Here is a 14,212-nt window from a genome sequence, read left to right as displayed (position 1 = left end):
TGGAAATGGGTGCGGTCTTTACCACCATGACTTTGCATCATGCGGTTTCTGCCATGAGAGCGAGGTCGCACAACCATGGTGCCACCGGTGAACCCTCTTGTATTGCCACCGGTAGGTGACTAAGAAGAATCCATATGGTCTACAAGTTTTGTGCGAGCATCATGGCCTCGAAGCAAGCTACTGATCATGAAGCAGTGAAATATCGTGAGGGAGGAAGCCCCCGGCATTCACATGACATGAAGACCTAGGCGATGATGCCATCAAGGACTGCTCTGGGCAATACTGTAGTTGCTATGGCCATATCGGAGCGCCTCCTTGCTCGGTGTCGGGCGGGTTTCCCTCTAGGAGTATGGCCTGGGGGTTATCGCTGGTGCTGGGGGACGAGAACCTCCGCTGTTTCCCGTTGCATGGGCTGCCATACAGACTTCTCGTTGGGTTTTGGAGTCCACAACTACATTTTGGTATATCAAGCTTGGAGCACACCGGGCTCATCTGGGTCATATCCTATGATAAACACCTCGTGGCGTTCAGGGTCCTTGGAATGGGACTCAATAGTCGTTTTGGATCCGGCCATGGGTAGCCCAATCAGGTTATCAACACTTACTGAAACGTGAAAATACGTCCTCCTACCTGACGCACCAACTGTCGAGGGCTAATCCTTGATAATGTGTCTATGGTATACCAGTCGATGGGGGCGTGATCAACGTTTTCTATGGGTGTGTGTGGATGATGAACTCAAGAAAATAAGGAGTTGTCCGGGTTCATGTCTCCTGTAGGATAATAGTCGTGCGTCTTGTGTATTTTCTTATGATGGGGATCAACTTGGTTACAGAAAGAGTTTCGTCCCTTACAAGTCTGGTCCTCCCTCCTTAGGAGGAGAGGCATACATACAAACAATACAAGTTAGAACCATAGCAGTCTCATTCTTGTCGAAAACCCTACCACGAGGCCACCATTACAGAGAGTGGGCATGCCTAGTCCGCCTGTTCGTCTTGCACGTCATGTCCCATCAGCCGTGCGCCATCACGCCCACTTGCGAGACCGTCACACCCGTCTGCAGAGCCATCTTGTAGCATTGATTGCTATAGGAGGGGTCACTGTATCACTATACCGGCCACGACTTTGCTCGTCAAAAGGAGATGTTTGGGAAAGAAAAATACTTGAGTAAGTAACATTAAATGAGATTAGACTAGTTTAGTGAATACCTGCCCCACGACCAGCAAGGGTTGATCGTAGGGTTTCCTTCCGCGATCGGAGGACTGGTCATGCGAGCTCTGCTAGACGTGTGTGCTGGAGTCAACTTTTGATAATATCTACTGCCAATGAGCTGTTGCTGATATGAGCTTATAAACAGGGGATCTCTTATTTTTTACATGGACACAGTATCATATTATTCAAACAGAATCACATATTGCCTTTACATAGAATCTTTACAGAAATGACTATGTTATCTAGAAAAAGAAAAAAAAAACAGAGCTTCTTGCAACGTTTGCATGGCTCTCGCATCACTAGATTTGCCAAAGCTAGAACAGCAGTAGCCAAAAACAAGTCCATGTTACTAGCACTGTGGGAAAGCCGCTCTTGAGGCTGGCCGTGGGCCCATCCGCGCTGCTGGTTGGCTCACCTGGATTGCTTACCGCCACGTGTGAGCCTGCAGGTGCACATCAAGGCAAATGTCAGATGACTTGTACTCTATGTGCAGTGCACACGTGGAAATAGCACCTAACCACAACTTTTCTATAATATAAAAACTGAAAATGTCGACAATTTCATGGATCTTGGCAAATCAGTCCAGTCAAAAGATTAGACCCGTTCAAGGAAATTTCACGCACATCGAATTTTCTTGGATCTTATAAGAATTGATCTATTTCACGTGAAATTTTTATTTTGACCAACTTCATATGATTGAATTGCAACGGTTAGTAAATAGAACTGAGAACCAAGCTTATGCTCGAAAAAATGACGTTCTTACCCCCAATAGGAGAAACTGTCGTAGCTCCATTTCCGCCAGTAGCAGCACCGCCTGCAGCACTGGCCGTACTTCCACCGCCGCCGTTACCTCCACCACTGCCTGTACCGCCGCCGGTGGCTCCACCACTGCCTGCACCGCCTGCACCCCCACCACCAGCACCGCCGCCGCCCTGGCCGTTGCCAACGTTGCCGCAGGACATCTGGAAGATGGCTTGGACGCCCTGCATGAGGCCGGGGCTGTAGCCCTGGATGTTGCCCAGGATGCCATTCACGCAGTTCATAATCAGCATCATCTGCCCGAAGCACGGCCCCTGGCACATGCTCGCCATCGACCCGTTGTTTGCGCTTGCCGCCGTCGCTGCTGATGTCCCCGGGGCCGGCGCCAGCTCTGGCGGCGCCGCCGTGCTGGTCGACCCGTTGCCATTACCGTTGCCGTTGCTGTTGCTATTGCTGTTACCATTGCCGTTGCTGTTGCCATTACCGTTGATGTTGATGCCCATTGCTTGGAGGCACCCGTTTATCACCTACCATGCAACATTTTTTTCTTTCTTCAGTATATTGTTGATGGGACAAATTATAGAACATTCAGAAGTTAAATTGCAATTACAAATTATCTTAGTGTCAGCCCAAAGTAAAATGGTTTAATGATGTATAGGTAGTTAGGGACTCGGATTTGCTTGCTTTTGGAGATAGAAAACTTTTGCTTTTTGCAATAATGTTATATCAGCTTGATGCTTTACTGGAAACTGAAAAAAATAACTTAAGAGCACACATTTTCTGAATTTAGAAGAGAGATTGTAGAAAAAGAATTAAAATGTACAGTCGATGAGATTCTCGATATCGCATCAAAAATCAAGATCAGTGCTAATCATGATTGATGCATATGTGCAGTCACTGTGATGTTTTGGTCATCAACAATCTTTGGTTATATTACAGAGAGTAGTTCTTCTGAAGAGTTTAGCTAGGAATGCGGGGAAGAGAGTCATTACCTGTCTATTGTCAAAGCAGAGAGCAGCCTGTGCCACAATCTGGATGGCATCTTGTGTTCCTGGCACTAAAGCACCACCTGCTGCTCCCCCTTCACCAGCACCACCAGCTCCTCCTCCTCCTTGTCCTGCATTGTTCAAATAAAGAAACAACAAAAGTGTTCAACAAATTATCAATGCCAAGTGTGAGCACCAGGCGAATGATGGCCAACTTTGGAAGTCCTTAACATATCTGAAAAACCTCACAAGCTGCCTTCCTTCTTTTCAGCAAAGCTTAAACTTGTTTAAAATGAAATTTAAATTGAAATTTTAACCTGAAGTAAGAGATTCGACGAAAGACAGCAGGTGCTGAACAAGCCATGCATGCATGCTTCATGCCAGTACCGCACAAGAATGGGAGTGAAGTGAAGCTAGCTTACCTCTGCAACAAGAGATGGCAATGGATGAAAGCACAACTGTGAGACACAAATGTCTGAACCTCATCTTGAATGAAGCAGTGGCAGGTAGCTGTATGTGAGCGTGTGACTCTCACAGTCTGATGCTTCTTAAACTACCTAGCATGCAATCCCTATATATGTACAAGTTTTGCAAGTGCAACTGACTGAACATGCAAATGCAAGGCTGGCTCAAGCAACCATGACATTGGAAATAGATTGCTTCTTGGGAAACTTGAGATGCATATTATATATGCTGTGAGATGTGATTCCAGGAATCAATGTGAGTTCAATTTGGTGACTGGAATTGGAAAATGAGGGGTAGCTTCAGCGGCTATAAAAATGGTGCAAGTGTGATGGTTTGTACCAGTGTTTGGTACACAAGAGCCAACTACTCTTCACTTGTTTGCTGAGACTTGGTTCCTGGGAAATGTTGCATAAATCATACCTAAACAGGCATAGGTTTTAGTTCCTGCCTAGTTCTATTGACTATATTCGACCTGGTACTGTACTTTGATGTTGAAGTTTATGGGTTCGAATCCACACTCTGTTTCTTTTCTCTACGAGAATTGGCAAGTTATTCAAATTCTGTATGTAATCTAGCTTGTGCCGGTACGTACACATGGCACACAACGGTACAGCGGTTAGACGGTACGGGTGTTAACCAACTAAAATCACCAGTGTAGTTTTGTATTAAAAAAAATTATCCAACAATGAGCTAGGTTACTGATGAAATACATAAAAGTCCTCCAAGTTACAAGAAACGTGGTTCTAGCAGCAGGGTGGGGAGAGCGGCTACCTGTTACTTGCCTGTTTCCCTCACCTCACTCGTTTTTGTGGCCGTTGGATAGACATCTAATTGCCCACATGTTTCCACTTCAAAGCTCCTCCTTCCTCCTCCCCCAACCCTCTCCCGTCAATGAACTTGGTTCATATGTTGCCCTCTCTTCACCAGTCTCTGACAGCTCTCACTACTTGATCCACACCCACTGCCCACTGCCACACTAACTCATCTTCGATAGGCCATCCTTATGTCACCCTTGCCCCAACCGCTCGTGCCTCTGTCGTCATGGTTGGAAATGTCCCACCGCCACTGCAGGCCGACCTTCCTCTCCGGCCTTCTCTCTAAAGCTAGGGACACGGTGAACACTAGGTCCAAACCCCAACAAAAATCCTAACCTCGAAAAGAACCACATGACTGTGAATCGGGCACAAATCAGGCTGCCAGAAAAGTTCTGAGAACATTCGAGATAAGTACGTACATACATACTGTAAAAGTGTTCAAAACTTTGCTTCCACCGTACCTTTGTGTTAGGGAATGGGTAGACTACACTAGCATAAAACAAAAAAATTCTATCACATTCGACCAGAAAACCATGTTACTTAGAGATCATAGATCATTACCACTTGAAGCCTAATATAACGGAAGAAGAGTTAGAGTAGATCGATCTAACGTTATACGCGTCAACCTCCTCAAATGGCTCCTCAACCAACTCCGCAACCAGCTCCACAACCAGCTCCACACAGATGGTCGTGCTCCTCGGCTAGTTCCTCGACCAGTTCTGAGCAGGTATGCCGAGTTCTCGACCAATTCTGAGTGGTTGCGTCGTGTTCCTCGACCAGTTCCGAGTGGTCGTGTCATGCTTTGTGACAAGCACCGAGCAGGTATGTCGACCAGCCAACGAGTCCTCGACCAGCCGAGCAGCAACATCAAAATCTTCACGCCGAGGAGATTAGAGCCGCAATAGCAGTATCGCCTCTATGGTATCCATACGTACTGGGTAAGATCGTTGTGCGCTGGTGTGCTAGCACCACGAACGCGGCTAGGGTTTTAGAAGATCATGTGGAGGGTTGTGGCTAGAGTTTCAGAGTGGCTCTCCTCTGCACGCCCCACCCCACGCCTCTTCTTATATAGAGTTCACTAATATGCTCTTATGTTGAAAGCCCTTTAGAACTCTAATTCTTTATGGATCACAATCCAATTAAACCCATATACGAATCAAAACCGTATGTTTTGTTCCAACCTATTAAATATGTGACTCGTTAGGTTCATGTACATATGGCTACGACTCGAAAATTATTTCCGAACCGAAATTAATAGCGGTCCCTAGCAGGACATGTTGACTTTCAAGTATACATAAATGTCATATCGGATGAACCTTGATATACACATGCACTAATCCCTTTGCTTCACGATATCAGTCAAGCTCAAGACAAGATATGTAACATCCTTTCTTATAGCTTCACCATTCACTCAATCAAGTTGTGGATTATCAAAATCATGATTAACTCTTTAATCATATTGGCATGACAATACACTTCCTTATCAAAAGATATTGAGGGGCTCAAAGGTATCTCTCTCGTTATTAAGAAGGGAAAATTTTCATCTTGATCGCTTACACCCATCGATCTGTTTCATGGCAAACATAAAAACTATATTTATGACTACCCAGTTACGGTGTAGCGTTTGACAACCAAAGTATGTCACTACACATTTTAGGAATCAATAATGATCTCAGATCTAAGGATCTTATATGTACATCATTTAAGATAACAACTGATGTCACATCATAAATAATAATCACAATAGTATCGCAAGGTGAGTCTATCTAACATCATGTTCTCTGGTATAAATGTTAACATTATTGATTCGGTATCTTTATATCTATTATCCGTGAAACATAATCATCAATCATATGTATAAATCATCACAAATGTTATATGATCAGGGATCAATTTAGAATAACATCATGATACAAACAAAGAGTTCCACGAACAAATCACATATTTGCTAATCAATATAAATAATAGTTATTTTTAGAATAACATATTATTTAGAAGTGCATAAGCATAAACTTAATATAATTATATCTATAATTACCTTAAAACATATCACCTTAGCTTTGTTCCATCTGCCTAGCATGCATGAAAACATGTCACCGTCAGGAGCTCAAATAATGCTGGTAGGCGCTCGTTTACACCATTTCTCTCAACACAAGCACGCACGGCTTACGTCGCCATGGCATTAGAGTTTAGGGGGCTGTTTAGTTGTGGCCTGATGAAGCTAAGTTAAAATTTAACCACATTAAAATTAGAGTTATATTGAAATCGGCGTAAAGAAAATAATGTTTGTTTGAGACTAAACCAAAATTTTAGACTATCAAAATCGGGGCAGCTATTTTGGGTATTGAAATTTTAGCTAGGTTTACTATAGAAAAATTTTAGCTAACTAAATTTTTTGAAACATGATTAAATTTAAATTTCCTAAGCGTGACTAACTTTTAGTTTGGGACACTGGGATCGCCAAAAAAACACGTCTAGAAATCCCCAACCTAAGAGTGGGAAACATACGGTGGTTTCCTTGTGCTTTCTTGCGGGCGTGCATACCGTTGAGCTCACCCTTGACCGTACGGCGAGCACGCAACCACCTGCGGACCTGCCTTCCTCCACACGCACGCACATCGTCAGCTACCTCCCCACGCATCAGCTGTGAATTTGCTCCCTGGGATCGATCCAGGGTCAGATCTCCCCCTCCCGCCCGGATGATCTAGCTAAGCCGTGCCGCCGCCGTGCTACCTATCTCTATCTGTAAGACGCTCGCGACAATTCCATCGATAAATAGTTCTCCAATCTTAAAATTGTGCGTACGACTAATGAATCTGCAGGTGTTTGGGTGCATTTTTCTACTCGGACTACCAAACAGATCCTACCTAGAAATAGGACCGGGCGTACGTGTGGCTGCTGCAAATAGAATCACACACCAAGCTAGCTAGCGTTCTAGAACGCCTGTTTTCTTTCCTGTCATGTGGTACTGTCGTAGCTTGGGACGACCTTGATTTTCATTTCTTTTCTTTGTTTTCACTATTACGAAACCAGTTTTTGAAGGCGTGTAGTAACCATTTTTTATATGTATTTAGTCACTAGCCTCTGATCGAAGTTACATAGAAATAGACGATTTCTACAGACGCAAAAGAGATCACTTACGAAAACCTATTACCACATACGATTTACTTACGAAACCACCTGTCATAATAGATTTTTATTGGCGGTTACTTAAGAGGACTGTTTATGTTAATATGTTTCTACAGGTGATCTTCTTAAAAAAAACATATGTGAAGATCTATTTTCGCAGGCGATACTTTAAGTAAACCGTCTCTAGTAATAAATTTCTACAAGCGGTGCTCTTTAGCATTCGCCTGTAGATAGATAGAATATCACAGACAGATGACATAAGGACCCACCCGTGATGTATTTCATTCAAAAATTCATAATAGACATATATTGTATTCCCTCCAGATTTCATCATATTTGTAAGATTGATTTTTACATTACAGATTTTAACAATATTTCAATAATCAACATAAGTCTAATATTTAACACAAGCACAATAACATTCACAAGTACTATATTTTTACATCACAAGTCAAATATTTATCTCCTACTCACAAAGCCTCGGATAGCTAGTCAATTCACCTTCGTGGTAAAAAAAAACATGCGATTCTTATGGATGACTTTATGCATGATGAATCGGCACAAATCACATTGGACATTTTGGATATCTTCGTCGGTAAGCGAGGTGTTAGAACATTTGATCTTCCATGCCTGCAATAAAAACATAACTAAAAGAATTAAACACTACTGACAATGAAAACATAACCAAATAAGAATATATAAGCACAATAATAACTTATGTCCTCGGAGTACATTGTGTACCTCCCATTTACCCTAAGAAACTGGGAAATATAGTATCCACAAGGAACGAAGTCGAAACCTGCTTGTGGCATTTCAAATAAATGTAATGTATTCGTTAGTTCAATAGTACTATTCATCATAAATTATGGGATATAAGTATTAGAGGTGTGTTATTAAAAAAAATGTGTACGGACTACCATCACATCCAGCTTGGTCGTATCATGTCTCACACCTTTCAATACGTACCACTTGTAGACCCTATTAGAATACTAAGAAGTAATTATTAATAAATAAATAATTTATAAGGATTTTATGAATGAGAATTTTCTTTACATCTATATAACGTCGATGAGATCTTGGTAGGATGCGAGGGAGAGATCGGTTGAGTCAACTACTACGAGTCTGCTCCACTTCAGTATCAGCATTATACAAATAAAGTGGTCGCTACATAAATACTTATGTTAGGTTCTTGATCTATCAATTAAGTTATGTGCAAAGTAAACTTGTAGGACTAATTGACGTATCAAACTTACTTAAAGTTGTAGGGGGCATGATGTAATCCTTGTCTTGTATTTTTAGCACAGCCATTTCTATGTTATATATCAAGCTTGCGTGATTGGATCATTTCTTATGAGGCTTGCTTTCTCCGTGTTACTATTCCCCTTAATCTCTATAGCATCTTTCCTCAACTTCATGATCAAGTTAGGTTGGAAAATTCATTGTGGATTAAGGAATCCGACCTGTCTTTGTTTCAGCGTACCCCTAGAAGGGCATGAAGTTTTGGGCATAGAGGGAGCAGAAGGTTGTGATATAGATGATCGACGTGAAAATCTTTGCACCCTCTAGAGAGAAAACAAGAGGAGCTGATATAAACAAAAAAATATTCCTCTATTTAAGAAGTATAAAATGCATTAGCTCATCTCAATACCTTTTCGGCGGGATCATAGTCAGGGCTACTTTCCTGACATTGACTTTCCCAATTACACGAAATAGGACTCGAGCTATGATACGAGCCCGAGCTTTCACTGCTGTCGGAGGAGGACGGGTGCGGCTTGGACTTCTATCCAACCTCCTACTTACATCAGCCCCATCTTGTATCGAGACGCCCTCTAGTATGAGCATCCTCTATTCTTCTGGTTTCAGGGCAGTTGTTATCCTCTTCTATCCCATGGTACTTAATCGACCACTAGATTATTATTTGCTAGAAAAAATTAACAAGTATGCAATGATTGCAATAAAGATCAACTCATGCAAAGAACTATGCAGTAAATTAAAGAGGAGAGAAGTTAGGATCAAGTGTAGTATATTATATTCTCAATAGAGGAAAGAAAATGAATCAAAGTATGTGTTTTACACTTTTAATTTATTAGAACTTGCCATTGTAAACATCTTCCTTGATTATGGGATGATTTGCAATCTAAAGGATCTGCAGTGGCATCTTGATGGGATGCAATGCATATATTTTTTATATTATAAGCTAGGAAATTCATGAGTTTCTTAGGAGTTTTATTATATTATATTTTGTCACTTGAGCATGTATTCCACAACCATAAAGTCACACTAGCTAGCTATATGGTCATTGTATTTAGAATTACATGTTTTCTACACGGCAAGATAAAATAGCGAAGACTTAGGACTAGAAGATACAAAATGTACAAAATTGCAAAAGCATGCTTTGTGCCAATATACCAAACCAACCAGCTAGCAACTGCAAAATTTAGAGAACAATTTACATAACCAACATCTCAGAGGTCGAAGTGCTATAACAATTCGCTCAACATATTCTATAGACTTCATATTCTCTAGACCACTCAATCATAGAAAATTGCTTTCCTTTCACTGAACTAGCATCACATGAGTTTCTCGCACTATGATTCTCTAACTATAATGGAACTCAGAAGACAAAATTTGAGAACAATTCACTATTTTTGGAACATCATGCCCAATATACGCAAGACACTGGTATACAAGTTGCTAACTGACCCTGATAATGATTTGGAAGCACAATCTCAACATCAAAATATAGAACATGTTATTTGGTTTATATCTCTAATTTTTATTGCATTTTTCTATATTTCTGATCAAGAATCATTTTTATATGCCAAAAGAAGCAAACTTTCTATTGAAGAATAAACAACATTGATTAAAGATCCATAATATATGTCTTTTTCTTCCAATAGAAGTAGACTTATTAATATGATGCCAATTATGCATGTTTCCAATTTTTTGCAGGCACAAGTTTTGTGGGTTGCAATGGACAAACAGAATTGGACAAAACTATGAGATGTACACATGAGTTGTAAGGTCTATAATGTGGTGAAGAATTATACTACGATACGTGATCTGTAGTGCGAAGGATCATAACGTCATTACGTATGGCATGAAGGTTTTATTCTATAAGTTTGCATGCACGTGTGCGCTATGAAATAAGAAGAATGTTGCATGTTACTGTTATGAACAGAAGCATGCTGGTACTGTTGGTGGCCATGTGGATATGCTTCTCAGTTGGGTGCTCGACCTGTTGGAGCACTGTGCGCAGGGCTCAGGTGAAGCTAGATCGTCTGGGCGCTGTGAGCAGGCCGGTTCGGCCAGGAGGGGCGCACGGCTAGCAGGCTGCTGTGTCATGAGGCCCAGATGGCCTGGGGGTGTGCGGCAGGCCAGCAGAGACGTGGAGGCCCAGTGTGGGTGGCAAGCTGCGGACGCCCAAGCGGAGAATTTTTTATTTATATATTTTTATTGTTTAATATTTTCAAACACGTTTAAAAAAACCAATAATATCGTCTCTTAATCGGGCAAGACCAAAGTCTCACCCCATAAATAAACGACACCTTGTAGATCATCTATCAAGTAATTATAAATCTAGTGCTACCACTTATCACCCGTTCAACGAGTAAAGATCTCACTCGCTAAATAAGCGAGATCTAACTCGGGCGGACCCATCAAAAGATGTCGCCTGAATATTGGTGTTGCTTGGCGCTTGGCTATGGGGGCCACGCGTAGGCACTCGTGGGGGTCAGCCTTGCTACACACGCACCCTGATACACGCCTGAGACCAGACACACAAGTAGAGGTGGGACTTAGGCCAGGTCGAGCCGGCCCGTCCTGGCCCCTTCGGGCCTTAGGCCTTTCTGGCCGTGCTAGGACGGCCCGAGGAACTGTTCGTGCTAGGCCAGGCTGGCCCAAGCCACCTTCAGCTAGGCTCAGGCCTGGCACAAAGGCACGATGGGTCTTGTCGGGCCAGCCTGGCACGGGCCCAGCACCGCTCGTCCACCGCGATGGAGGGCGCGCCAAAGTGGGTGGGCGCTGGTGCTGGCACCGCGTGTCAGCGCGAGCGTGGGCATGGCGCGGGATAGTGCAGGAAGGCGTTGGCGCTGGCGTCGCGTGTCGGCGCGAGCGCAGGCGTGGTGTAGGACGGCGCGGGAGGGCGTTGGCGCTGGCGCCGTGTGTCGGTGCTAGCGCGGGAACGGTGCAATACGGCGCGAAACGGTGCAATACGGCTCGAGCGATGCGAACGGCGCAAAATTTTCTTACACCGGCGCGAAACGGTGCAATACGACGCGAAGAATATAATACATCAAATAGATACATCAAATATTTTTGGAGGAAAAAAGAGAAATTTTCTTATAAAATAATGTATTACAATGTGACTGCCTCGTTAAAAACCTTACACCCCAGTATAGAGTTCCCCCGTTAAGGAAAAGAGTACAGTACATTGTTACACACATAATTTACTCATTATCATCTAGATCAAGGTTCTCAAGGTCCGCTAATGCCCCCGCGATCTCCAAATCCTCAAGCTGATGTTGTGTGCCAGCGTTTGCCCTCTCCCAGTCTTTGAGGCAGGTAATTGCCTCTACCATTTCAAGAGTGAGCGATGATCTCCGCTCTTCAATAATTCTCCCCACCATGCTGAGCGTCGCTTCCGACGAGACGGTCAACATTGGAACTAGGAGAACGTCCCGTGCAAAGTGTGACAATACGAGAAAGAATCGCTCTTTATCTTTCCACCATGCAAGAAGGATGATAGTGTTGTTGTCCGCAAGCACTAGATCATGGGTGTAAAGATCTTACTCAAGGTAGTGGTTAAGCTCTGCTATGGGATTCCAAGATAACCTAGTTGTCTGCCGAGATGATGATACGGATCCCTTGCCTTTGATCTTATTCCACAAATTAGACGCACTCGACTTGCTTGCTTTGTGTTGCTGTGTAGACTTTGAGACCAGGGGGCTATATCCAAATTTTCCCTGGTATAACTGGAAAACCCGAAATACTTCTTTGACATGATTGTAGGCATCCGAGAAATCAAGGTTGAGCAAGTCACCTATTTCCTGCAAAGCAAGCTCCAAACCACCCAACTTTTTGCGTGGGTCAAATATAACAGCAAAACAATAGAGATATGGGATAGCAGAGAAATATTTTAGATATTTATCTTTCATTTGTTCAACAATGGGATTTAAAACATTGTCATCCTTATTTTCATTAAATGTGGATGCAATTCTCCAGAGCCACTCTATCACTAAGCAAGATGTAGGATAATAAACACCGGACAACTGCACTGTTTCCTTGTAAAAGGGTTTTAGAAAAAGTCGTAAACGTGTAGCAATGTACCAATCAGTTTCTGTAAGTAGTAAACCAGCATTCTGAGCACTAATAATTTCCTTGTAACCTTTCACTTGCTTCAACATAGTATATGTTAAATTCCAGCACACTTTCATGTCAAGTCCGAATTTTCTTGGCTTCTTACCTTGAGCCTTGTAGTAATCCTTGAAACTACTAAACATTGTAGGTGAACTAGAGATGAGACGGATGGCACCACGAATATTGTTCAAATATCTACTTACCATTGTCATACCTGCCTGTACCATGATATTGATGATATGACACATATATCTTTGGTGGAGAACATACCCACTAATGTAGTTCTGTATGTGAGGTACTAGGTTCTCCATTGCTTTTGAGTTGGCTGATGCATTGTCCGAAGTTATAGAAATAATCCTATTTTCTATTTTAAATTCCTTAACAACCTCTAGCACACGTGCGGCAATGGCTTCTCCTGTAGGTAACTCATCTATGACTCTAAACCCTATTATTCTTTTATTTAGGTTATAGTTGTTGTCTACATAATATGTGACAACGCTAAGATATGATGTTCTTTGATGTGATGAAGTCCAAATATCATATGTAAAGCAAATGAGTAGGTCACATTATGGAAGTTTTACTTCAAAGTGTCTAATTGACTATGAAACAATTTTAAAATATCATTCTTAGTAGTTTTTCTGGAGACATGTTAATATTATGGACAAAAACCATGTTGGATTATTCTCTCAAAACTAAGGCTTTCCCCATTCTAATTGGTAGATCCTCAGAAACTATATATTTAGCAATTTCTTGATGAGCTACTGAAGGATCAAATATTCATGTGCTTACCGAACCATCAGGCGCGAAGGTAAGTTGTGTCTGTATAGGTTGTCCAGCTATCTGCGTAGCAACAACAATCTTTTTCCGCCACCGTTTCCAATGTCGATTCAAATGTTCGATACTTGCTGTTGTAGGCGTAGATAATTCATGATTACAATAATTGCAAATTGCAACATATACATTCTCACCACCCCGTATTTCCTCAACCAACTTCATGTGCTTCAACGCTTCTGACCACCGTCCAGTTGAGGTGGACATGTTACCAACAGAGGTATGATTCACATCCTCAGGCTTTATCGAATTTGCATCGGTATGATTGTCCTCGTACCCCTTGAGACCGTCCATGTGACGGTCGTCCATGCCATAATCTCCCATACTCGAGGACAACTGGCGAGGGTCGAGAGCTAGAGGGGGGCTAATGGAGCGTTGGACGGCTCTAGCGCGCTTGCTCCAAATAGCACATGACTTTGAACGAGGCAGCATGGTTGTTTTCTGTGTTTGGTAACTTTGTGTGATAGAAAAATATAGATCAGACTGGAAGATTAAATAGAAGTAGAGAAGTAGCCGTTTACTCTGCTCTTGCCTGTTACGAGTCACAGGCTCACAGCATAAAGTTAAAGTCGATGAGTCACTTCATTGGGTCACTCGATGTGTCGCTCGATGAGTCATAGACACTTGCAGTACACTTTGTGAGTCACGGGCTTAGGCTAT

General features: G+C 42.5%; 1 protein-coding gene across 2 annotated transcripts; it reads right to left on the bottom strand.

Annotated features, from left to right (window-relative positions):
* Positions 1–1,284: 1,284 nt before the first annotated feature.
* LOC133885229 (cell wall protein IFF6-like) lies at positions 1,285–3,689 on the bottom strand. 2 transcript variants are annotated; one of them, XM_062324907.1, is made up of 5 exons: positions 3,377–3,689; positions 2,961–3,085; positions 2,447–2,495; positions 1,973–2,416; positions 1,285–1,651 (listed from the first exon to the last, which is right to left on the bottom strand). In XM_062324907.1, the coding sequence occupies exons 1-5, from the start codon at positions 3,438–3,440 to the stop codon at positions 1,524–1,526; spliced, it is 810 nt and encodes a 269-aa protein (XP_062180891.1). In that variant the 5' UTR covers positions 3,441–3,689; the 3' UTR covers positions 1,285–1,523. The 2 variants fall into 2 exon arrangements, with proteins under 2 accessions (XP_062180891.1, XP_062180890.1); XM_062324906.1 differs by having other exon boundaries at positions 1,296–1,651; positions 1,973–2,495.
* Positions 3,690–14,212: the final 10,523 nt, after the last annotated feature.

Source organism: Phragmites australis, chromosome 11 (genome assembly GCF_958298935.1).
Source record: "Phragmites australis chromosome 11, lpPhrAust1.1, whole genome shotgun sequence".
Taxonomy (NCBI): Eukaryota; Viridiplantae; Streptophyta; class Magnoliopsida; order Poales; family Poaceae; genus Phragmites; species Phragmites australis.
Note: the sequence above shows the minus strand (reverse complement) of the source record. Positions and strands in the feature narration are given on the sequence as shown.